Genomic DNA, 27891 nt, shown 5'->3' with positions numbered 1-27891 from the left:
TCACTTAGGTCATATATGCTACGAGCTGATCAGGCGAAAGGCTTGAGAGCGCAAATGCTCCAGTTTTTGCCAAAAATCCCCAATTGCCAAAGCATTATTTTGACAAAACTCTATAGCCACATGCCAAATAACTAGACAACTGGTTAAAGCACTCCAGATAAACAAATTCCCCAAATTTTGTAAAAATTCAAACCATGCAACTGATCTATTTTCTTCTCTTCTGAAAATGCTTTGACCACAGATGGTACATGCCAAATATCAATTTGAGCTATTAAAACATTTATGAGAAACTAATGCACAAGATTCTTGTTGAAAATTCAAGATGGCAACCAAATAATGTGATCAAATTCCTTTTCAGCTGTCTGAAAGAGTTAGATGTAGAGAAGCACCATGGCAAACTTCACAATACATAATCCAAAATGGTGGCATAACCAAGAGACCTTTGACAAAAATTTCAAACTTTAATGTGCTTTACATGTGGACGCTAAAAACTAAATATCAGATCAATGTGTTCGAAGAATTTTTCCACCGGTTTGGCCATTTTACGGAGAAAAAAAACATATGACAGAAGTCACATGACCACTAAGATGTTATTTGTTAATTCTACTGCACACGAGCTGTAGTACATGGCAAATAAAAATTCATATCACCTAGATCCTCAGAACGTGGTCAAATTTGAATCAAATATGGCTGGCAAATAAGTGGACCAATCAAAATTTGGATTCTAACAATTGATCAGCAAAGTACAGTATAATATTGATTTAGTAGACAGAAACCAACAAATAACCCAACAACACCCCCTCAGTCTTCACATGCATTTATTTCATAATTGGATCTACCGGAAACCTAACACATATAAGCAAGTGCAGGCATTGTAGATGCTGCAAAATTACCAGTATACTCAACCTATTCAAAATATCAAATATAGTACATTCTCAATACAAATTCATTATCAAACAGAAACTGCTATAGTAGGTAAAAAATAGATAATGTACACAGGAGAAATATCTCAACATATTTGTTACCAATTATTCATCTGTCTATACATGTTGTATATAAACTGATGCATGTCCTACTATATTACAATCATTTGTCATCTATTTCAGGTTGAAAATACACATACAGTTCTGACAACGTCTACAAAGATGAGGGAATTTTAAATATGACCACTTGAGGGCACCATGCAAGACTACCGGTACTTCAGTGTCAAGAGTAAAGGGTTCCCCTGTTAAGACAATTGTGGTACAGTTAAAATTATATAAGAATCAAGTGTACACATTTTGTGAATGCGTTTGTAAACTACTTTTTTTTTCAGGTGATACAAACATTCAGGCATGATTATAATACTATGTGTAAAAATGAAGGCATTTGCTATGTTTTGTAATAACAAAACGACAATTCACAGAAATATAGTATAATATGCACAATGTATGTGCAATGAGTGTAAAGCCTGACAATGCCTCTTGATCTTTCAGTGACAAAATTCACTTCTGAAATTGTCCAAAATGTTGAAGCTTGTTGATGCATGTTGCCAATGTACATATTATACCTAGTCTGTTAAGGCTCATGACTTACCCTTCAGTAGTCCAAATGGCAATTTTATTCATCTCTAGCTATAGGACTACCCCTATTGTTTTCATTATTAACAGTTTGTCATTAGAAAAACAACATTATCATAAAGAAAAAGGAAAATATCGATTCCAGTAACTTGAACGATAACTGATAAAGTTTAACCATAAAACACAGTATTCAAGGTTCTATGAATAACACATATTCACTCCCAATTTTAGGGAGGCGTAAACAAATTCAAACAAAGATGCAACATCTATTTATTAGAGTCCTGTATTTGCTGTTTATGCCACTATTGGCCATGTGAGTTATTGTTATGGTCATATTTGTTATTGGAAACACTCACTCCAAAGTATGGATTATGGGATAGACCACCACAATTTGTTTGCGTCTGCAAATCATACTAAGAACTTGTGCAATTTAAAGGGCTGACCAAAAGTGTGGCGTTATATCCCTAATTCACACTTATGAGTGTTTCTTAATTATACCACGAAAAATTGAATGATCCAGTGATTGGCTGCATTGGCAGTACACAACCCAAGTTAATTTACATAAATACAAATGTATTATACGCTTTGTCTTTCGCTCATGAATAATTCTAAGCATACTACTAGTACTCGACATTGAAGTGACCCATTTTGCACCTGTTTTTCCTGAAAACCTCCTCAACCACAATAGCTCAATCGTTAGAGACTTTACCTGCTGTGGTTGAGGTTGGCCAATATTTTCAGTCTCTTCTGCATCAAGTCGTCAACTTCAGACATTGCACCATGACTAAAAAGCTGCAGACTTTGTCAAGGTACAAGGTTTGATTTATAATTAATTTATAACAAACCAGCATTGCATTAGCTCAGTTTAATATCTGTATCTAACTTCTAAACTGGTACTATATTAGCCACATAACTTGTAAACTGTTGTAAATCAGGCTTAAAATAGTGGCGAAAACTATGTGACTTTAGTCAAGGTGAAATGGCTTGGGTGGGTCTATTAGAGATGTACTTCTAATAGAGTAAAAAATAGCAGTACATAGGAATATATATTATGTATCAGAAACCCAGCATTACAGCTCTACAAAAGCAGGTACTGTGTAGATTACTTGTAGAGATTCGGAAAGAGTTAGGTGACATAGGGAGACTGAATTAATAATTCTAAATGAAAGGAAACATAAAACAAACATTGTGAAAAATAGAACAGAAACACTGAAACACATTTCGCTAGATCATGACAAGAAGGGTCAAAATCCATTCAGATAGGAGAGAACTGAGGCAGGACCAGTCAAAATCCATTCAGACAGGACAGAAACGACGAGTCAAAATCAATACAAGAATGCACTGCCACAAATACATACTGATATTCATGTATAACAAGAAATTAAAACTTGATTAGGAAAAAATGTCTGCTATATTGAATCATATCAATGAACAAGTATAAATGACCTTTGCATATCTTATCAAAGTGTTCAGACTTGAATCGAACAATGTCTGTCGAAGAACAATGCAATGCACACAATTTACAGTTTAGGACCTTGCCCTAGTTCATTGCTTGTAGATGCTGTCTTAAGTTCAACTGTTAGTTGACAAATATTTGATTTGTTGTCCTAACTTAAAATAATTAAAAAAAAATTTGTAATATGTACAGAAGAACTAATATTTGTCTGTATTGCTTATTGGATTATCATCTAGTATCTGTATCTCACTGGTGATCGTGAATGTGACCGAGATCTTGAACTTGAGCTTGAACTTGAGCTAGAGCGAGAGCTGGTGCTGGAGCTCGACTGTGACCGTGACCGCGAACGATGGCGCTTACGAGACGAAGCATCTCGACTGGAACACAAATCTGATAAGAGAACAAGCATGGTACAGTCCCAGTTAGTTATTAAGTTTAGTATATATAGTTCTGTTTATAGTAATATAGTTTGAACATAAACATGTCCAGAAGCCGATGCCATGTCGGCCATTTTGAATTGAATCATTAAAGCAATACATCTGTATATGATGTATAATGAGTATATAAAATTTGAGCATAGTCGGTCAAAGCATGTCAGAGTTATGGCTCTAAAACCGCATTCACTAAAACAAAATGGCCATCAGTCGACCATTTTGAATCCGATCTGAAATCCAAAATGACATGCATCAAGGTGCATACAAATTGATGTGCATATGTACAATATTATGTATGATGTACGTGTGAAGTTTGAATGTAATCAGTCGTGGCATGTCTAAGATATATACACACATACATGCATGGACGCACACACAGAGGCCATTTTTGGACGGTGTCTGAACAGGGACTAATAAATAATGAAGTCAACAAACAAGTTCTGCCCGGTGAAGACACACATATAGCTTTGACACAGGTGATTCATACACCAAAGATGTCGAGTTTCAAGTTCAATTGTGAAAGTGTTGGTATATATTAATTACAGGTACAGAAATGAGTGCCATTTACCTATCTTCCAGTGAAAGCAACTTATTCATACAAGACATGCAGTAGTTTCTATTTTTGAAAAACAATTCAAACTCAATTAAGCAAGACAAGTCATTGAAAATGACACAGTCCCCGTTAAATTTTTGAAAGTTCTCTTTGTGCTCGTCATATTAAAGCAGAGGGGTTGTCGCGAGCTTGAGTTCCAAGTGGCGTATACAACAGATTGTTTATTTACATCAAAACACATGTTCCATGTAGTAGTAATATAACCAAAAATAAAAACAGCCGTTATTCGGCCATCTTTGATCTGATTATGAAACACACTGATATGTATGATGCATGTGCCAAATACGAATGAAAATGGTACATAAATTGTGGAAATATAGTAGTAAGGCCAAAAAGTCAGATGGCTGTCAATCGGCCATACTTGACCAGTTTTTGAAACAAATTGTCATGGACATGCATTCTAACATGTATAATCTATGTACCAATGACAACTGACAAAGCATGTCCAAAATACAACATTTTCAAAAAACAAGATGGCTGCTCACCTCTCTTTGGCGAAAGTGATCTTGATTTGCTTCTTCTACCACCATAGTCCATATCTCTATCCCGCTTTTCTCGTTCTCTTCTTCTGATCTTCCTGGAAATCTCTCTCAACTCTTCATCCCTGTCCTGATTGCCAGATAAAATATGCATGACAAATGTTTAACAAATTGATTACTCATGCCATATATGTACTTCCAAAACCTTAGTCGTAACTGAGTGAAACAAGCTCTGCAGGATTTTTCTTTAAGTTATGCACGGTTCAATAATACTTGAATTATCCCAAATTGAGTGACTTGAAAATGACAGTTATAAGTAATAGTAACATCTTAACAAGCTGTGTTCAATCTGTTAGGACCTATAAATGAGATATATAGTAGGCAATATTTGGTATAAGCAACTATTCAAAATAGCTAGACGTTTTAGACGATTCCCCTTTTTCAGTATCATATGCAAAGATTGTAGGAATTAATAGAACACAAGAACGTTGGTATGTCTAGTATGTGATAGCTGTTTAGCAAACAATCTCCCTGTCAACACACTAGAGCTAATGTGGCAGCAAACAATCTCCCTGTCAACACACTGTAGAGCTAATGTGGCAGCAAACAATCTCCCTGTCAACACACTGTAGAGCTAATGTGGCAGCAAACAATCTCCCTGTCAACACACTAGAGCTAATGTGGCAGCAAACAATCTCCCTGTCAACACACTAGAGCTAATGTGGCAGCAAACAATCTCCCTGTCAACACACTAGAGCTAATGTGGCAGCAAACAATCTCCCTGTCAACACACTAGAGCTAATGTGGCAGCAAACAATCTCCCTGTCAACACACTAGAGCTAATGTGGCAGCAAACAATCTCCCTGTCAACACACTAGAGCTAATGTGGCAGCAAACAATCTCCCTGTCAACACACTGTAGAGCTAATGTGGCAGCAAACAATCTCCCTGTCAACACACTGTAGAGCTAATGTGGCAGCAAACAATCTCCCTGTCAACACACTAGAGCTAATGTGGCAGCAAACAATCTCCCTGTCAACACACTGTAGAGCTAATGTGGCAGCAAACAATCTCCCTGTCAACACACTAGAGCTAATGTGGCAGCAAACAATCTCCCTGTCAACACACTGTAGAGCTAATGTGGCAGCAAACAATCTCCCTGTCAACACACTAGAGCTAATGTGGCAGCAAACAATCTCCCTGTCAACACACTGTAGAGCTAATGTGGCAGTAAACAATCTCCCTGTCAACACACAGTGTTCTCCACAAGGGGTTTTAGGCGGGCGGCCCGCCCACCAAGTTTTACGGCCGCCTAGGAACTCTCAACACCCGCCCACCAATGTAGATCCAGCTGAAATTATTTGTAAAAAGCTTGCATTGTTCTTCCCAAGCCTAAACAAAAGAGTAGTTGCCCAACCCTTTATTTTGCTATTGTTTCAAACGTCCAGACATAAACAATGACCACTGGAAGTCTGCAAGCAGTTATCAAGTGTATTCATGGCAATGTGTCAATTGCCTGAATTCATTGTCGCCCGACATTGTTGCCACTTATTGCTCACGATGCGCAACTGCAGTGGTTTAAATTTACAGCTGTTAATAATCGTCTTCCGATCACGAAAGAAAGAAGTAAACACGAACGAAATGTATATGCATAGAAAATAAATATATTAGCAGATTGCATGTAAACTCGAACAAAAATTAAAATTCTAGCCGTATTTACAACGTTCGCTCGATTTTCATCATGAAAACAGCATGGAGAAGGCAAACTGGTGACCTTTTGGCCTACCCCATTCAACGACCGTCGGCCACCCACCGTTGTTGGCGCTGTAACGATTTAGTATCTAAGTTGCATAGGGGAACAGCGCATTCTGGGTGTTCGTGTACTGAATTCGGAAAGCGGTAATAAACATCAAACATGGCTGCCGGATTAGTTTACCGCGAGTATTTGTAATTGAATAATATTTTAGTTATCTTCAATTTATCCATTTTTTATGTCTAATCTTTCGAGAACATAGCAGATTCTTTTATTTTGCCGATTGCTAGCATTTTTTCTTGAATTCCAAAACAACGTATGAAAACGCAAGTATCGTGACCGTACCACAGGCGCCTGTGGACCGTACATGCGTAAATGAATCTTACCGTCCGTCGGCACGGGTGAGTACTGATTCTTACTGACGGACCGGAACAGGAAGTCAGTGGAAAACAAAGGATTTTTTTCGTTAGCGTGCCACAAATAAAAATGTTATGGGTTTTGTTTTGACAAATCGTCCGTTTTGGCTTCGGGGACAAATCACCTCGTATATTTTCTACATTATAACTCAATTATGTTTTGTACTTGCTCTTGAACAAGAACAATTAGCGAACGTATAAATCATCGATTTCAAACTTTTTGCATTTCGTAAATATTGATAGTGACCAATCCGTTTGTATTTCAAAAAATTGTAACATGTTTCAATTAAATTAAAAAGAAAATAGTAAATAACTTAGTGACATAAATGCTAGAATGTTGTATGTAAATGACAAGCAAATTAATATGCAAATTTATGCTAATTAGGCCGCCCACCAGCTATTTTGGATTGTGGAGAACACTGACACACTAGAGCTAATGTGGCAGCAAACAATCTCCCTGTCAACACACTGTAGAGCTAATGTGGCAGCAAACAATCTCCCTGTCAACACACTGTAGAGCTAATGTGGCAGCAAACAATCTCCCTGTCAACACACTAGAGCTAATGTGGCAGCAAACAATCTCCCTGTCAACACACTGTAGAGCTAATGTGGCAGCAAACAATCTCCCTGTCAACACACTAGAGCTAATGTGGCAGCAAACAATCTCCCTGTCAACACACTAGAGCTAATGTGGCAGCAAACAATCTCCCTGTCAACACACTAGAGCTAATGTGGCAGCAAACAATCTCCCTGTCAACACACTGTAGAGCTAATGTGGCAGCAAACAATCTCCCTGTCAACACACTGTAGAGCTAATGTGGCAGCAAACAATCTCCCTGTCAACACACTAGAGCTAATGTGGCAGCAAACAATCTCCCTGTCAACACACTGTAGAGCTAATGTGGCAGCAAACAATCTCCCTGTCAACACACTAGAGCTAATGTGGCAGCAAACAATCTCCCTGTCAACACACTAGAGCTAATGTGGCAGCAAACAATCTCCCTGTCAACACACTGTAGAGCTAATGTGGCAGCAAACAATCTCCCTGTCAACACACTAGAGCTAATGTGGCAGCAAACAATCTCCCTGTCAACACACTAGAGCTAATGTGGCAGCAAACAATCTCCCTGTCAACACACTAGAGCTAATGTGGCAGCAAACAATCTCCCTGTCAACACACTAGAGCTAATGTGGCAGCAAACAATCTCCCTGTCAACACACTAGAGCTAATGTGGCAGCAAACAATCTCCCTGTCAACACACTGTAGAGCTAATGTGGCAGCAAACAATCTCCCTGTCAACACACTGTAGAGCTAATGTGGCAGCAAACAATCTCCCTGTCAACACACTGTAGAGCTAATGTGGCAGCAAACAATCTCCCTGTCAACACACTAGAGCTAATGTGGCAGCAAACAATCTCCCTGTCAACACACTAGAGCTAATGTGGCAGCAAACAATCTCCCTGTCAACACACTAGAGCTAATGTGGCAGCAAACAATCTCCCTGTCAACACACTAGAGCTAATGTGGCAGCAAACAATCTCCCTGTCAACACACTAGAGCTAATGTGGCAGCAAACAATCTCCCTGTCAACACACTGTAGAGCTAATGTGGCAGCAAACAATCTCCCTGTCAACACACTAGAGCTAATGTGGCAGCAAACAATCTTCCTGTCAACACACTAGAGCTAATGTGGCAGCAAACAATCTCCCTGTCAACACACTGTAGAGCTAATGTGGCAGCAAACAATCTCCCTGTCAACACACTAGAGCTAATGTGGCAGCAAACAATCTCCCTGTCAACACACTGTAGAGCTAATGTGGCAGCAAACAATCTCCCTGTCAACACACTAGAGCTAATGTGGCAGCAAACAATCTCCCTGTCAACACACTAGAGCTAATGTGGCAGCAAACAATCTCCCTGTCAACACACTAGAGCTAATGTGGCAGCAAACAATCTCCCTGTCAACACACTAGAGCTAATGTGGCAGCAAACAATCTCCCTGTCAACACACTGTAGAGCTAATGTGGCAGCAAACAATCTCCCTGTCAACACACTGTAGAGCTAATGTGGCAGCAAACAATCTCCCTGTCAACACACTAGAGCTAATGTGGCAGCAAACAATCTCCGTGTCAACACACTAGAGCTAATGTGGCAGCAAACAATCTCCCTGTCAACACACTAGAGCTAATGTGGCAGCAAACAATCTCCCTGTCAACACACTAGAGCTAATGTGGCAGCAAACAATCTCCCTGTCAACACACTAGAGCTAATGTGGCAGCAAACAATCTCCCTGTCAACACACTGTAGAGCTAATGTGGCAGCAAACAATCTCCCTGTCAACACACTGTAGAGCTAATGTGGCAGCAAACAATCTCCCTGTCAACACACTAGAGCTAATGTGGCAGCAAACAATCTCCCTGTCAACACACTAGAGCTAATGTGGCAGCAAACAATCTCCCTGTCAACACACTAGAGCTAATGTGGCAGCAAACAATCTCCCTGTCAACACACTAGAGCTAATGTGGCAGCAAACAATCTCCCTGTCAACACACTAGAGCTAATGTGGCAGCAAACAATCTCCCTGTCAACACACTAGAGCTAATGTGGCAGCAAACAATTTCCCTGTCAACACACTAGAGCTAATGTGGCAGCAAACAATCTCCCTGTCAACACACTGTAGAGCTAATGTGGCAGCAAACAATCTCCCTGTCAACACACTGTAGAGCTAATGTGGCAGCAAACAATCTCCCTGTCAACACACTAGAGCTAATGTGGCAGCAAACAATCTCCCTGTCAACACACTAGAGCTAATGTGGCAGCAAACAATCTCCCTGTCAACACACTAGAGCTAATGTGGCAGCAAACAATCTCCCTGTCAACACACTGTAGAACCAATGTGGAAGCTTCCAATGAAATGCAATAAACATAATTCCTGATAATGCAACTACTGTGATTTACATATGTGGTCATAAACCCTTTGCATGGCCTTTACCCAAAGACTGTAAAATCACACATGACTGCAACTGTGGCATGGGTGACCAGCAGAATTACATGTTTGTAGACATGTGCAGTGACAAAATATGAGCGTACCATTCTTTCTTGTACCTTCTCATCTATTTTAATTCGTTCTTTCTTCTTGTCAGCTTTATCTAAATAGAAAAAGAAATATTTACTAGAAAAATCAGAAATCACTGCCTCAAGAAGTAATCAAACACCGCTTTTTATCAAATACATAACATCAGTGTAAATTCAAATTACAAACTATATTTGACATGTTTGAAAATGGATCTTCGATATTTTTTGAGTCATCACAATAACACAATTTCACTGCCAAAACACAAAAATTATCTGCAATACTCACATTGTTTGTTAAGCGCCAGCTGCATTCTTTTTTTCAGTTTTTCTTGTGGGGTAAGTTTGGGCTGTAAAAAGATGCAACTACTATTAATATACAAACTATTGAAAATACTATACTGCCTGGCAAAAGCTATGAAAAAAAACAGTTAATAATAATTGAACTGTGATACAGTGCATGTAATCAAATAATAGCAACAAAATGCTCGATAATTAAAACAGAGCTATATGGAGTATGTACTTATGAGAAAACACATGTTAAATAATTCTGTTATTGTATACCAAAAACACAATACCCAGAGTCAATAACATATGACAATACGATTAAATCATCTTAACTAGATTTTCACAACAGTTTTGGATCTCCTTCCAAATAAGAGTTTTTACAATTTACGCAATGCAATTAGAATATGAGATTCTTACTGACTTTGGATGCAGCACTAGCACTAGAACTAGCACTAACACTAGGGGCTTTACCAATGCTTGCCTCGGATCTAGAAAAACAAACAAATACAAATAATCAACAAAGGGCAGATATTCAGAGGGAAGATTCCAATAAACTAATAAAAACTGACAGAACGTATGAGATATGTTTTGAAGTATGGAATGCTCACTTACACTTTTAATCTGGCAGTGAGCTCTTCTCTTTTTTTAAAGACTGATTCCTTTTCTGCACTTTTTATCTTACTCCGAGGTTCTATGTCAATTTTGCGATCAATCCTAGCCTTGGTTTCTGAATATGAAGACTTACGGTATCGGTCATATGCATGGGAATAATCATGTCTATCTTTAGAACGGGATCGTGAACGACTAGAGTGGGAACTAGATCGTGAATATCTTTTTACAGAACGTATCGGCGAGCGCGACCTAGTGCGCCGATGTCTATCCCGCGAGCGTGACCTACTATGTGAACGATAAGAATTTCTTCTATGATAGCTGTATCTATCATTTGGATGACGCCGGTAACTGTCGCGTCTCTCGCGTGACCGTGACCGTGATCTGGAATATCGTCGATTTCGATATCTATATCGATCTCTTTCTCTAGATCGTGATCTTGATCTTGAACTATAAGATGAGCCAGAGGAACTACTGCTACCATTCGACTTAGTTCTTTTTCTATATGAAAAGAACAAATATTTACAAGAGTTAGTAAGAATTTTTTTTTTTTTTTCACACAACAAAAAACTGTAACAGATGCTTGAAAACCAATTCAATCCCACAAAGATTGAATTAACAATTTGGTGAACTGATAAGAAAGTGGAACAGAAATTGTTTATCTTTATCACAAAATAGGACCCCATTCTTAACCAAAAATTTATGGTCCAACTCTAAAACTCAGTCTGAGTCTGAGAATTAAATTTTGGGTGATGTCGCTTTTTTCTATTAATTCTATCTGTGAAGGCTTTCAGCAGGCAATGTGTTAATTAAAACAAATAAATAAATATTAAAATTCAGCAACATGCATCAGTAGTAATGATGAGTATATCTGTGATAGACATCAGCAACACAGAAATATTCATAAAACTACAATAATCCATTCTTTTAAGTATTCTCAACAAGAGAAAATCTTTGAATGAGAGCACAATGTTTAGGCTTCTACAAGTCTAAAATCAACAAACATGTATCCCTTGTCATTACCCATCATTTATTTATAAAAAACGAGATAAAGACATAAGAAAAACAAATAATCCAGAGTGACAGCTTAAATTCTCTTTAGTAAAAGTGTTAATTCTATCTGTTTTCTCCTAACTTGTTTTGTACAACATTTCTAACGTATACCATGGTAACATTTCTTATATGCCAGTATGTATGTAAATTTTACCATGTTTCAACAAAAGAATTGAGAAAATCATCACTACATGCTCATTCAGCATTTGTGGGATGCTCATTATATAGGCATTTTGTTTGTTTAACGCAATTGTAACAATGGCTATGGCTATCCATGAAACCGATGTTGCAATATATACAATTTGTTGCCATTCAAAGCCTTACCTTCATCAGCATGGATTCTCACATAATGTTCATATATTATTTGGGATTTGCAATCACAGTAAAAGCCACCCACATCATCATACAGTTGTATTTTGGCTTATCCCTATACCCAGCAGTTCTACAATGTTAAACAAGACGAATAAACAAAAAGACACCGACCGGGATTTGTAACGAGATTCAGTAACTTTTTCTTGCTTCTCTTTGGTTTCTGGTCGATTCATGGGTCCAATGATAGACTGAGTTGTCTTTGGCTCGTCCTCATCACCACCAAAGCTAGTAATGAATTTCACTTCACCTGCATTCTCAGGTGTTCGTGAGCGGCTACGTGATGATGACCTTGATGTCGAGCGATGGTATGGCTGATATGTAGGACTATCTCTTCTGGCATAGCTAATCAAATGAGAAAACAAATATTCAGTACTATGCAGAAATTTCTGATTATTTTAAAGAATTCACAACGATGATTGAAGACAATCTGTACAGATTCATCCAGATTTATCTCTCTCCTATTCCTTATATGGAAAACTAGCCAGACTTACTGCAAAGAATAAGTTTGATGAATGTCTATTTGCAACAGATATGATATTTATGCATTTTAATGAGGTCACTTGCCCATATATGCTCATTAAATACAGGGATTGCGTTAACGCGGAATTACGCGTCCGGGAAGCATAGTTTTTCTGTGGGACGCATGAATTTTTCAACTGGTGAGTCCCTGGGACGCATCCGGTAAGCACACGTCTCGGTCGTATTATGATAGGTCTAAAGGCATTGTGTGCATTTGCGATGCCATTGTCCCGCATACAAAGTTCATAGAGCTTTTAAATTCACGTACAATACTATGCCATTGTCTTCAAAAACACCTATTAGCATCTACATTTCACAATGGAAAGTGTGAAGTCCGTCTGAAGTATGGCGAGACAGTCAATACTGAGACCTGCTAATTTAACCGCCTAAAACTTACTATGTCACCCAGGGTAATTTTTCTCCAAAAAATTACTTTAACGAACCTGGTACGTGAAATAAACTTTATTTTCCTAATTTAATTGGTAACGAAATTATATTCTGAACAAAGTAAAAACGATTACAACTGCCGAGCAACAAATGATCAAGGTTGCGCAATCCAGTCATGCTGAGTTTCACAATTGTTGATTATTACTCAGTAGTGATTATAATAACGTTTAAAAAAAAACAAATTTGTTCAATTGTAATGAAATGCAAATAAAATTCAACTTCGTTTCATCGTAATCAAATAATTCCGGTCGCAAATTAACGCTCGATGCTGTCGAGTATCCGCCATGTTCCTTGTCTTGCATGGTTGACCTAATAGGTCAAATCTCCAATTAACCAATAAAAATGCTGGATAACGCCAACATGTTCAAATTACCATAGCTCATTTAAATATGTTAATGTTATTTAACGCAACGCGGAAGAGATTTGCCGATGTTGTAGTACGATCATTTGGCTTGGATTTTTACGGGAAAACGGCATGATTTTTTTTTTCAAAATCAAAAAATAGTTGTTTTCAAAAGATAAACTGAGCGTTTGAAGACTAATTTAACATCATTTACAGTGACAACTCGAATCGAAACGAAGTTTGTGCACTCACGCTAGTCACTAAAAACGTACTCTTGAAATTGAATAAAAACTTAAACTCTATTTTAGGCGTCAGGAAAGATTGAAATGTCCGAAAAATGACGGCAAAATATTTAAATAACAAATATTAAATAAAATCTGCCGAAAAATCGCCGATTTCTTGGTCCCACTTTATTTTTTTTTTAAACCTAAACTGCCCAGAGGCGAATTAACTGCAGAATCTGGTACTAGTACTAGTATGTACAAATTTTGGGTGTATTGTTTTCTGGGGGCAATATTAATCGAAACAATGAACTATTTAATTACATAACACAAGTGACTTTGGGAGAAAAAAAATCACTTTTCTAGAAGCCATGGATCGATTCGTTATTTGCAAGATCGCCTCCCCGGCAGGTTCCATGTGGCAATGCCTTTTCTTGTCAGAATCGTATTAAGTCTAAATTAAGTCTGACACCAGCTCATTTATCTTGGCTTATGAAGAACTTGAAGGTAAACCCAGTAATGATTTAAAATTTTTACAAGCAGCATTGCATTTTAATAACAGTAAAAATAGAAGTAAACCATGCAAATAATGCAGATTGCTGACATGTAAAGGCTGGAATGAACATGTAAATAAAGTACAATATAAATGTGATTAATGCCTGTTTATGTTTATTGTGTAATAGTTCGTGCAAAAAACTATTTTGGAAAAATAAAGTGCGGTAGCGGCAGGGACCCCACATATTTTTAAGGGACCCACACATTTTATAAGGGGTGGGTCCCAGGGACTCCACATTATCGAACACTAATGCAACCCCTGTATTAAATAGGTTGACCAGATCTAGTATACAATGTCTTCAATATAGCACTGTCTGAATGTCTCTATCTCCAATAGTGCTCCTGTTAAAACTTGATGGATGGATGGTCGGAGGGACGAACCAAAGGACGAGCGGTCAGACACTGGTAAGCACAATATCTCCACACACACTATATGCCAAGGTACTAGATTTCAGCAAGAATTCAATTATTAATTTATTAACACACTGTTAAGACTCACCTTGGAGGGCTGATCTTTCTACCTTTCAATCTCTTCTCAATCAGAGCTCTTCTTTCACGTCTAGATTTTCTACCCTGTTTTGAAACAAACAGTCAAAATATAATCCTTAACATAACATATACTATATCATGACAAATATTCTAAGCAAATGTGTACAGGAAAGCCTGACAACTGAAGTAACTAATAAGATACAATCACACATGTACTAACAGAATACATTGCTCGCTCTTCCTCCTCTTCTCTTGCTCTTTTCAAAGCTTCTAACTCCTCCTTGTCTTTCCTCAGTTGCCTGGAACAAAGATCATACACATTATCAACGTTGTAATATTCAAGGTAAGCCAATCAAGGTATGCTGCATGCAGTCAAGCATTTATTTCGAATTGGTGTACCATAAAATCACTAATTTAGACGTCCCTCTAATTTAGGTGTCGGAGGGGAGTAAAAAGCCTTATTGTGGTTCTAAAACAGAAGTCACAAACTGTTGAAAAAGTACAGTCAAACATAAGAAATATTTGTAATTCCATAAGATAACAAGCAGCCTGTCGGCTGAGATAGCTCCGCTGTTAGCAATGCACATTACAATTAAAGAACAGAAGACATCATTAGAAAATGAACAATATGTATAGTATCAAAGCAATCAGACTTGCTGTTTTCAACAAGAATTCGAAAATATCACTTTTCACCAAAAATGACAAAAATATTCATCAAAATTAGAGAATTAAAGATATCTCACAAAATGAACAAATCTGAGAGATGTACACATGTAGTACCTATATATGTAATATCAAAGCAATTGGACTTGCGGTTTTTAACAAGAAGTTGAAAATATCACTTTTTACCAAAAATGATAATAATATTCATCAAAATTAGAGAATTAAAGATATCATCATGAAATGAGCAAATCTGAGAGAGGTCCACATGTAGTACCTATATATGTAATATCAAAGCAATCAGACTTGCGGTTTTTAACAAGAAGTCGAAAATATCGCTTTTTACCCAAAATGATAAAAATATTCATCAAAATTAGAGAATTAAAGATATCATCATGAAATGAGCAAATCTGAGAGAGGTCCACATGTAGTACCTATATATGTAATATCAAAGCAATCAGACTTGTGGTTTTAACAAGAAGTCGAAAATATCACTTTTTACCAAAAATGACAAAAATATTCACCAAAATTAGAGAATTAAAAATATCATCACAAAATGAACAAATCTTAGAGAGGCCTACCCAAGGTACATATACACCAAGTATCAAAACATTCAGACTTGTAGTTTTCAAGAAGAAGTCAAAAACGTAAAACATGGACACGGACGACAACGGACAATCACTCATAAAGTCGACAGCAGAGCTAACAAAAAAATGCATTATTTTTAATTTTGTTGGTAATGAAAAGTATAGTCTAAAAGAAGTTTTGAATAAAAACAAACACGAATGAATTGCTTAGTAGTAGTGAATGATCTGGTCAGGCTGCGTTTCACAAGTGAATAACTTACTTGTTTTCGAAGTGTTGCAATTGTTGATTTATTATTCAGAAGTGATTATAATAACGTACAAAAATTAAATTTGTTGGACTGTGAAATTCAACTTAGATTCAACATAAGCAAATGCTTTCAATCGCATTATTAATCAATCAGAATTCTAGATGGTGGCAACGTGACCATTTTCTGTTCACTGCGAGAATCACGCGTTATGCGTGAAATCGAACGTAAAAACAAAACAAACAAATGTCGTAGTGGCGTCAAACATCGCGTGGGATTCGACAAACGCGAAAGTATTTTCTGGGACATTTCCATGCTTAATAATGTGCTGTCCACATTTGATGATAGGCAATTTCGATTAAGTAAGGGTATTCAAAAGCAATATTCCTTTGTTGAAGATCGGTCGGTCGATGTGAGCTACGAAAGAAAGAAATTCTAGTTCAAAATCAAATCGTTTGATTTTTGCGGCAGACGTTCGACGCGCGTCTTTCATGCATCTCATGAAATCTCGCAATTGTACGGAAAATCCCCTATTACCATAGATTATTTAAATATGTTATATGTAAATCAGTTCAGCAACCTAATGGCGAATTCAACACGAAAGGGATTTAACAATGCTGTAGTCTGTTCTTTTGGATTTCAGTAGGAAAACAGCATGATTTTTTTTTTAATCAAGAAATTAGTTATTTCTGACAAATAAACTGAGCATTGAAAAAAATATAACACTTTTTACAAAGATAACACCTAAATGTTAACTGAAGTTTACCCATTCACACTAGCCATGATAAACATTGTACACTTGAACAGTGACCACAAAAAACTAAAATTGGACTAATTTAGGTACTAGGGAAGATTGAAATGTTTGAAAAATAACATCTAAATTAGAGAATTTACAGTGGATAAACCAAGACACAGACTGTGCAATATCTACCTGATATATTCTGAAGCATTCATCCCATAACTAACACCTGTTATGTTTAATTCTTCAGTCTGCTCATCATTCAAGGCATCAATGTCAATATCAATATCTGTGTAGAAATAAAATCCCACTCTTCATAATTCATTACTGAATAAATTAATGACAGGAATGATCACAATGTGACACACACACCTAATCCTTTGAGCACCATTTTGAACTTTTGCCCATCATCTACAAAATTATGAAACCTTTTGATCAAAAGCTACAAGCAATATCTGAACTTGTCTGTATGATCCAAAACGATGATGAAATTTAGTGACAATTCTACAAAAAGTGAAAATATTTGCAATAAATTTTGAGTGAAAAAATTATCTGGCACTCAAAGGGTTAACCCTTTTCCGGTCAGGGGAGTTTCACGCTATCAGGTTAAGTCGTTGAAAAACGGTCATGATTCAATGCACTCCAGTAGCCAGCATCTGAGCATGCTATCCTGCCAGACATTTTTGCAAAAATAGGCCATAGTTAACAGACTGTATCGACCACAGTTTTCACATTTTTTGCAATCTGTTTGCATACACACTTCATTACCACCATGGACAACAATTTCTCATATAAAAAAAATCACCGTTTTATTTCAATACACATTTTTTACTCTCGTTAAGTAACGATGTTTTGCCCTTTGTACAGTCTCAATAAACACGTGTTAAACATTGAAATAAATATTGCTTAATTGAAAACACATTACAAGCAAGTACAAGGTCACTACATGAATGCAAGTTCGAAGTAAGAAGAAAAAAAACGCGTGAGTATGGGGATATTTGGGACATGTACGGGGGAAAACGTGTTTGACGTACTCGACCCGTTAGCGTACATTTCAAATTGCAACGTATATTCAACGACTTGAACTACATGTGTAACATATTACAACGTACTTTCCGTGACTTAACTGATGTTATATTCAAGCTCTAACGTATATTAACCGACTTGACCGTATGAGTAAGTCCACACTTACAACGTATATTTAACGACTCAAACTGAGACTGAAACGAACGAGAACGTAACTGCAACGACTTGATCGGGGTTACCTTCACACGGTAACGTATATTCACCGACATGACCACATTAACCAACTAAATATTTCAACGTATATTTAACGACTTGAAATAAAACGAACTAGCGAGAACGTAACTGCAGGGACTTGGCGTGTATATATACTCACGCAGAAACGTATTTCCACCGACTAGACCCGATGAACTATCCTGACATTAAAACGTATAAATACCGACTGAGCATGAAACTAAATTAACGATAACGTATTTTCACCAATTCAAACTATTGTACAGTTCGTGACGCTGTAATAAGTCCCAAATTTATTTGTTGTACGCCTTTCTTAGTCGTCCACCCCGGCGGGCTGCTCCCATGCGTCTGCCTGATGTCGAGGGCTGCTCTTCTGTACTTCGTGTTTGTGTTCCCACGGTGCGTTTTCCCCTCAGTGCCATGTTGTGATGAAAAGCAGCGAAACATTCGCCCGCGTGAAGGTGAACTTTACAAATTGGGCATCCTTTTGATGTTTCTGATAATCGGCCACTCGCAGTTTTTCTCCCGTCCTTGCTGCACTGCTTACACGATTTTTGACGCCCGGATAGTCTGCATATTTCGTGCGAATCCATGTTTTCACTACGAATAAATGACGTGTTACTTGGAAGAGAGCCAACTTCTCTTATGGATTTTTGAATTCTACTCGAGTGTCCACCAATCAGTTGTTTACCTGTGCGGATATTGAAGAATTTGTGCGTTACTTTAGTCGTGCGATTCAATGCCTTGAAACATTCATAAGCATTGACCAATGCAACATCTATGAGGTAACAGGCCATGTAGATCCACCAACGATTGTTTTTTCTGCCCGTGTGATAGTATTTTCGCCTTTGGTTAGAACGATCCACGCCACCCATGTGATGTCTGTAACATTGTAACGATACAGGCACGTGTCTCTCGTCATCTACTGCTTCTGCCGACGTAGCCAGTGGGGGATAGACTGTATTTAAAATCAATATTTGCGCGCTGTCATCCTGGTATGCAGTAATATTGATAGTGTCGTCCGGTCTAGTTGCTGCTTTCATTTCACCAATTTTCAATTTCAGCTTCTTGCTTTTCCCTTCAGGAATTAATTGCGGCGGCATGGTTTTCCGATTTCGTCTGCTAAAACTACCGACCATGTACACTTTCTTGTCTTGTAATTCAAGGGCTGTGTTAACTGACGTAAAAAGCGAATCACAGAAAAGAATATGGTTTTTTTCTGTGAAGGGCTGTAGCAACCGGTGTGTTGTCTTCTTGATTGTCCCAGTTTCTTTCTTTCTCCCCTCAATTGTAGTTTTATATTTCACCCCCAAATATGGTTCAAAGTTTGCAATGTAAGACGTTGTCGAGTCGCACACCTGCCATATTTTGAAGCCATCACGGTCGGGTTTGTGGGGCAATCTCTGCTTAAACTTGGACCGTCCCTTGAATCTAATCATACCCTCATCAATCGAAATTTCCTGTCCCATCTGGTAGTATCGCCGACAATTTTCGAGTACGGGTTTCAGCCACGGGTTGATTTTATACAACGGGTCGGCCTCTGATCGTTGACGGCGACGTTCAATGTCAGGATCCCGCCGTGGGTCATTTACTGGATCAGCTAAATGAAAATAACGCATTAGCATTTGAAATCTGGCCCGAGTCATTACTGATGCAATTCCCATGTTCTGCAGAAAGGGGTCACTCGACCAATAATCGTCGATTGCTGATTTGTGATCAACACCCATACATATCATCACACCAAAGAATGCTTGCATTTCAATGAAATTTGTATTACGCCAGCGGGCATTTAATTTTTTTGCAATGCATTTTTGATGATATTTGGCGTATTTATTAGTCTCGGTAGAAGCCAGTTCTATCAGTTCTGGTGGGATAAATTTGTAGAAATATTCCACCTCACGAGCATATGAAGGCAGTTCGAAAGTTGGTCCAGGTTCGGGTTCAAAAACTGGAATAGTAAATATATCGCAGTCTTCCTCCGTGGCCATTCTCCATTCACCAGTGCCGGAGGCAACATAATCGAATGTAGCACCAATTTCTGTGTCGGATTCAATTTCAATGTCGCTATCGAGTACAGGTGGGTAACGTTGCTCTAAAAAATCGTCATTCTCAGCACGATCTTCATCGATTTCTGAATCTGTATCGTCGTCAGTTGCAACTATGAAATCATCTGGTATTTTGTGTCGTAGCTCACCCGTTTTTTCGTCCAATACAAGTTCATCATCACGCGTGTCCATTGGCGATGCGTGTGCATACACAACACGTTTTTTAATAGTTTGTTTTTCGGGGAAACTCGCAAGTGTTGATTGTTCTGTACCGCATACATTTTCTTGTACCATTTCTTTGGTGACATCGACGTTTTGTTGCGTACTCGCTGGGTCGATATGTTCAGGCCCCTGCTTTTCTGCGTTGGCAGTTGTGGCGGATGTCGACGGTTCCGAATCGCAAACATTGTCTTGCAAAAATTGTATCACATCTTCGACGGCACGTTGTATTTCAGCGTGACCAACTTCCGTTTCTTTGGCATCTGCTTTGTCGGCAGCTGGCGATTCAACCACTTTACGGTTCGTCTTCGATTTACATTTGCCTCCTGGTTTGCCCCTGCAGTCCTTCAAACGGTTTTCTTCTGTAATCGCATGTTCATTGACAGAGGAGACAGTCTCCGACTTGCGTTTGTTCTTATTCTTTTTACGCCTTTTCTTGAGTGGACTATTATCACTGGTGTCCGTGGTACGCTCGGCTGGTAACTCACCGACGTCAAATGTTTCCTTTGCTTTGGATTTCTTTCTTTTTCCACGCTTTGCTGGTGAAAAATCTGTCGTGTCAATGTCAAACTTATCACTCCCCGTGCCACTGCACGATTGACGCGTTTTCTTCAGTTTCCTTCTTGCCTTCATAAAACACTTTCTATCTGTATAGGACGGCATATTAACGTATGTGTCGGAAAGGAGGCACACAGCGAGTCTGGGCTTTATCTCACTTTCTTCGGCCATATTTATACTGAACGACCAGATGTCCACAAGACTGCATCTCCCCACAATTTGAATATTTATTGTTATGTAAATAAATATGTTATTTTTTCGAACACAGACTGGTTACAATTTGCATACACATAAAATTGCATATGCTAGCTCAGACGGTGAAATCACGTGGACTTTAATATTTCCCACCAGCTGTCCCGGTCATTTTACGTTGGTGATTGCCGACATTCCAAGCTCAGCCGTTGGAATCCGTTATGCTATTCATTCTAAGTGCCGGGACTATTTGCCAAGCTGGTCAAAATACGTTACTACCGTTATAACCGTGAATCGTGTCGTTCAAATACGGTTGTAATGCTGCAGTTTGCAATGTGGTCAAGGCGGTTTTTTTACGTCGTCGCAAACGTCGCGTTGTGACGGTAAAATAGTGAAATGAGCAGACAAGAGTATAGAATTACATTCTTTATTACTTGGTTAATTTATTTGACTTGGCGTAATCGAAAACAAATTCTCTCCCTCCATAATTTCGCAAGTGTAAAATATCAGGTTCCGTACAACGTATTATAAACGCTTGACCGTCTGAGCAACCTAAATAACAGGCCGTTTTTCAACGACTTAACCAGTTAGCTAGCTGGAGTGGGAAATTCTAGCATACCCATATTGACGGCGGTTTTTCACCGACTTGACCGGAAAAGGGTTAAACCAGCAGTGTATTACTGGAAGGTAAGCAGCAATAGTTTCCCCTTCACATATCAATGTATATATATATTGCCACAAATAACACTATGAGCAGCCAATGGTTTACACATACCTATATCTATATCACTATCATCATCCTCGTCATCTTCCTCTTCATCACCTCCTTCATCGCCACCATTGCCTTCTCCTCCTCCAGCATTAGCAGTAGTACTATCATCATAGACATAACCTATGGATACCCTCTCCTTAGACAACCTGAAGAGATGCAATATGAACTCATGTAGAATTGTGGCTTCACAAAACTCCCCCATTGTAATTTACAGTTTACATGTGAATGATACGACTACTATATGATATCACATCCCATGCACCTCCACTTGACTTTTTTTTTTTTCTATATTAAATTTAGTTAACTACACTAGCTACCGTATTTGCTCTATTAGAAGTGAATCCCCCAATAACTGTATACTGAATCAATCAAATATTACTCTTCTACGTAAGCACATGCACTACTAACAGAGTAAATGCAATCTATCCTAACTATAAATAACTTATAGTACAGATCTGAATACTCCAAGAGAATTCAGGGAGGTTTGCTTCCAAGTAATCAATCTATTCACAATGAAGTTAACCTACATAACCAAAGTGACAAAGAACTGCACAAAAACCCTGAACAGGAAAAGAAAGTGGGACCAACCTTTCTTTGTCATCATTCTTTTTCTTCTCGGCACCAAATAGTTCATCCAGGTAAATCTGATAGAGAAACTGTTCTTCAGTAACTGAAACGAATAACATTTTACAGAAATCAAGACAAGTAGTAGACCAGCAATAACCAGGGCTCAGAGGGAAAATTAAAATAATCATATACGCATATACGTCAACATTACAGGCAATTTTCTAACGTTACTGCAAATTGTGATTATTTACAAATGTATGATACATAGATACAATGGACCTTACCGGTAGTTGCAAATAGGGAACAAAGATCTCATTGAGAGTGAGAGATCAACAAGACATGTTTTTTTGCACCTGAAATGTGATTCATTCTCTTCCATTATTACTAAACCATGCATAGGGGGGTACTGTAAAATATTTAATTTTAGCTGGAATTAATTTTCGCTGAAAAAAACTTTTTGGGTGTGTTGTTATATTTTCACTGATTTTTGTCAAGTTGAATGTAAAATATAGGAAAAAAGGTATATTAGCTGGTTTTTATTTTCACTGAATCATTTCTCCAGTGAAAATAGCGAAAATCACTGTATTTGGCACAGCGAACATGAATAAGAGAAAAAACACTAGTTGAAGTGCAAAAACAAGTCTTCTCGCTCCAACAAGAACTCAACCAACGCCCATTTGCATCAAACGTCTATTGAGCATGAGAATTACGTGTGAACAGAGAAGTTGTGATTCATTTATTTTATTACCAGCCAACTAACTGACTGGTTTGCAATGCAAGTCTTGAGACTGTTTAGAACTGCTTAGTTCAAACCATTTTTACCAGGGTGTACCATCTGACTAAATGCACACATTTACGAGTGTTATGACATGCACCAGACACGCCAGTGACTGTGTCCTGACATTTCAAACTGTGGAAGTACAAAAATTTTGTTTGGATGACTTTGCCATTTACTTTATAGCAATTTATATGATTGTATTAAAAAAATAAAAAGCAATTACATTGTGATATTCTATTTATATTTAATGTGTCCAAGTTCCCTACTATTAGTTAGATGGCTCACGTTGTGGTTGGTTTGACCCTACTTATTCTAATGATGGCAGGGTTTGCGCTAATGTCTTGGCAAGAAATTGAAATTTGACCCTGGATAATTTTATTAGAGATTGGACCCCAGCTTGCCTGAAAAACTGGGTCCAACTTCAATAATTGGAGTACAGGAAGCAAAATATGGGGTTAACGCAATCCCTGTAGATGTTATGATCTCCAGGCACGCACAGCAAACATGACACTGTTGATAGTAACTAGACAGTGACGTTTTTATTTTAAATTCCAATTAAATGAACCAAAATAAACAAGTTTCTAGACGTAAAACACAGTGACTCATAGAAAATCAGAGATATCAAGTATATTCTGAGAGTATTATTACTTAAATGATTGGCACTCAGTGATAAACATGCGCCATTATGTTTCAGGAATAAAAAAAAAATCAACAACAAAAATATATACACGCTCCACATAATGAACCTGATAAGCTGAATTAATTTCTGCTGTACCATGGAATATCTTTACTAACTCAAACATATACACAAATTAAATGATACTTACTTCCAGCCCAGTCACTTTGCACTAGTGTTCTATAACGTTCATAGTTGCATTTTCTTTCTTCTGCATCAAGGTCTTGGAACGGTGAATGATTATATTCAGGAATATAATCCAAATGTGCTCTAACATCAAATCTATCAATCAGATTATGAGCATCTCCCTGCCACGGCATCCTATCATGTTTGTTTTGTTTAAATAAAAAAATGCAACAAGATTTGTTAGTAGAGTTCAGATCAATAATGATTTCAAAGGAGACCACAGGATGATAGAACAACACACATATATGTACAAGGACTCAGCTACTTATGGCAGATGCGATTTCAAAACTGTGTCAGTATATAACACAGTCATTTACCAAATATTGTCTTTGATTCGTCGAGAGTGAAGTGTCAGGAGTGCGGACAACCATAGTATTGTAATTTGCATGCTTGCACTTGCACTAATTTTGTACTTTTTTTTATTCCTAGTGAGGTAATTGACTTGATTAGTGCAAATGACTCTTACCAGAATACCAAATAAAACAAAACATTGAACTAAGGAAATGTAGCAATAGAATCATGCCAATATTACTCACATTGTTCCAGGTCCCTCAGCAGCCATTGCTACAGCAGGATCCAGGTTTATTTTACATGGCCGTCCATGAAGGCGAATAAACTGGGTAGGGTCTAGTTTCTGCAAAAAATAATCAAAGAAAGCTTAGAAAGAACTCTGTGTGCTGAGAGTATTGGAGACACATTAAAAGTTAATTCAATATTACTTGAACTTGAGATATTGATGGAAAAGCTTATGCAAATAGGGTAACTAATATGAACAGATTTAAGTGTAAAACTAATAAGGTCTGCACAATGTAAAAGATTTTCGTAATATAATATCTATGTACCAAGTTTCATTGAAATGTGATTAGAACCAAAAAAATATTAATTATTATGCTAATTAGTGAATTAATATGAACAGATTTTAACCCAAAATTAATCAGGCTGCCTATTGTCCTAGAGCATTTATGTACCAAATTTTATTCAAATGTGATGATCAGTACTTGAGATACAAGTAATAATTAATTATGTTAATTAGGTGATTAAGAAGCATAAATATTTACCAAAACCTAATATGGTGTATAGTCCTAGATTCATTGAAATGTGGTGATGAGTACTCTTTAAAAGTGTCATTAAAATTCAATGAGTAGTTCTTTAGATATCAGTGCAACAGTCATGGAACAGCAAAAAATTAACTATTTATGAAATTAGGTAATTAATATGCGAAATTATTTACCCCAAAATTAATCAGGTCTCAGCATAGTCCTAGAAGATCTATGTTGCAAGTCATGTGATGATTAGTACTTGAGATATCAGGTGAAAAGCTGAAAATTAACTAATTATGCTAATAAGGTAATTAATATGCACAAATATTTACCCAAAAACTAATTAGGTCTCTGCACAGTCCTCAAGTAACTATGTACCAGGTTTCATTGAAATGTGATCATTATTGCTTGAAATATCAAAAGCTGAAAATTAATTAATTATGCAAATTAGGTAATTAATATGTACTGAAATTACCCTAAAAACTATCAGGTCTGTGAAGTGTCATATGTCATCTATGTACCAAGTTTTATTGAAATGTTATGATTACTGTAAAATCTGTATTAGAAGCTGCGGCTTCTATTAAAATGGTACAATACAACAGAAGGGATGCTGCTTCTATTAGAGCATCTACACATACGAGAAATGGTGAATTTTTGTTCTCAAAAGAATGGGTGCGACTTATATTAGAGATGCGGCTTCTAATACAGATTTTACGGTAGTACTTGAGATATCAGTGGAAAAGCCGAAAATTGATTAATCATTATGTAAATTAGGTAATTAATATAAACCGATTTTTACCCAAAACTAATCAAATCTGCACATTAGTTCAGAGCATCCATGTGCCAAGTTTCATCAAAATACAATGAGTAGTTCTTTAAATATAAGTGGAACAGTCATGGAACAGCTGAAAATCGGTTAATTATCATGCAAATTAGGTTATTAATATTCATGAATTTTTACCCAAAACTAATCAAATATGCGTATTAGTTCAGAGCATCCATGTGCAAAGTTTCATCAAAATCCAATGAGTGGTTCTTCAGATATCAGTGGAACAGTCATGGAACAGCTAAAAATTATGCAAATTAGCTAATTAATATTCATGGATTTTCACCAAAACCTAATCAACTCTGCGCATTATTACAGAGCATCTATGTACCAAGTTTCATCAAAATTTGATTAGTGGTTCTTGAGATAACGGTGGAACAAAAAAAGTGACATACATACATACATACATACAGACATACAGACAGGGTAGCTGCAAAGACTCCCTTTTGTGCTTCGCACACGGGAGTCAAAAATACAGAATATGTCAAGCTAGACAGAATGCATCGTAAGACCCTTCTATCTATGCAAATAAAAAATAATATCTTGCCTTTTTAACATGGAAAAACATCAATGATATATTTATTTTGAATCAAACACCGAGTCTAAACCCTAACAATATATTATAAGAAGCGCTAACCAATTCTGTGATTTACTTTGAAATGCGCCTCTTTATCACACCAGAGATAAAGAAATTGAGCTTTTGCTTTAGCATAAATCATGATTTCACAACTGTCTCATTTCAGTTGTACTAAATTTGGTCTAGTTCCTATGCAAATCACATTCAATCAGCTTCACTCTAATGGGAGTGGTCAACCAATTATCGCAAGTCTTACCACAAAGCGATCTGCTGTTTTGCTGTTGTGAGATTTGAAGGTGACTTTGCATAGGTAGTTGTCAAGATGCTTATTGGGAGATGTATACCAGTGACTGAAATTGAGATTGAAGGTGACTGCACCTGAAACCTCTCCATACATTGAATATTATATAATAAGAATGAATGTGTCACCCATCCACCCCCTCACCCAACTCAACTGTACAGTTGTAGTACACCCAACTTCAATTGTGTGCTTACAGTTTTTGAACTTTACCAGCAGTATTGTAATATCATATGTTTTGCAAACAAAATAGTAATATTGATAGTTAAGTTGTAACAATTTGTAATGATAAGCTGATATCAATATTGCTACTTTGTTATCAAAACTGTGAACTTTGCAATATTCTGGTTGGGTTGCTTTTTTCGTTCACAGTAAAAAGTAAATTGAAATTAGTTGTAAATCATTTATAACGACCTTCATCTAAAATGTCTACCAAACACCCTTGATAAAACTGTAAGGCGTTAAAAACTTAAAAGCCTAGTAGACGTTTTGTAGGAAGGTGTTTATAACAGTTACCAATTGACGTGACATCGTTATTATTAGATACATGCTTAGAATTAGATGTCACATACGCAGCCGATACAGAATTATTGGCATTTTCTATTTGTAGAAGTCTTACATATGCATAATATTCTACTCGTGACTGCATGACTACAATGACAAATAATATTTTTGGACGATAGCATCGGATAAACTTCATAACGAAGATTATTCCAGTTAGCAGTACAGCATGCATGACTGCGAGGGGGACTTCTTTGATGTTTCATTTTTGTAGACTTACGATTTTCTCATAATATTCCCTCCTCCTTTCGGCCCGTTTCTTGTAGTCGACCATCATGCCACGGAGCTTTCGCTCCTGTTTCCGCGCTTCGTGCCACATATTTGGGTTTCATGTAATGCACGGTAAGAAGTTAGGCAAAAATGGAATAATTTCCACATAAGCCAGAATGCCGACCACAATCAGCGTCCGCCATGTTGAATTTGTCCAGAA

General features: G+C 37.3%; 1 protein-coding gene across 2 annotated transcripts; it reads right to left on the bottom strand.

Moving 5' to 3' along the window:
- Nucleotides 1-801: 801 nt before the first annotated feature.
- LOC100372878 (CLK4-associating serine/arginine rich protein-like) lies at nt 802-27891 on the bottom strand. 2 transcript variants are annotated; one of them, XM_006817515.2, is made up of 15 exons: nt 27682-27891; nt 24696-24793; nt 24125-24294; nt 22541-22622; nt 21956-22098; nt 17102-17198; nt 14899-14977; nt 14689-14762; nt 12216-12446; nt 10683-11180; nt 10492-10558; nt 10072-10132; nt 9801-9859; nt 4548-4671; nt 802-3405 (listed from the first exon to the last, which is right to left on the bottom strand). In XM_006817515.2, exons 1-15 carry the CDS (start codon nt 27778-27780, stop codon nt 3248-3250), a joined length of 2040 nt encoding a protein of 679 aa, XP_006817578.2. In that variant the 5' UTR covers nt 27781-27891; the 3' UTR covers nt 802-3247. The 2 variants fall into 2 exon arrangements, with proteins under 2 accessions (XP_006817578.2, XP_077866126.2); XM_078010000.2 differs by lacking the exons at nt 802-3405; nt 4548-4671 and having other exon boundaries at nt 9827-9859; nt 10488-10558.

The sequence above is a fragment of the Saccoglossus kowalevskii genome, chromosome 2 (genome assembly GCF_978046115.1).
Source record: "Saccoglossus kowalevskii chromosome 2, keSacKowa6.1, whole genome shotgun sequence".
Classification (NCBI taxonomy): domain Eukaryota; kingdom Metazoa; phylum Hemichordata; class Enteropneusta; family Harrimaniidae; genus Saccoglossus; species Saccoglossus kowalevskii.
The sequence above is the reverse complement of the archived record's forward strand: the minus strand, read 5'-3'. Positions and strand labels throughout refer to the sequence as shown.

Coding starts and splice junctions, on each gene's coding strand:
- LOC100372878 (XM_006817515.2), bottom strand. CDS start 27,780: ATGTGGCACGAAGCGCGGAAACAGGAGCGAAAGCTCCGTGGCATGATG. Junction 17,199..21,955: donor TGATAGTGATATAGATATAG/GTATGTGTAAAC, acceptor ATTTCTACACAG/ATATTGATATTGACATTGAT. Junction 4,672..9,800: donor AGAAGGTACAAGAAAGAATG/GTACGCTCATAT, acceptor TCTGGCAATCAG/GACAGGGATGAAGAGTTGAG.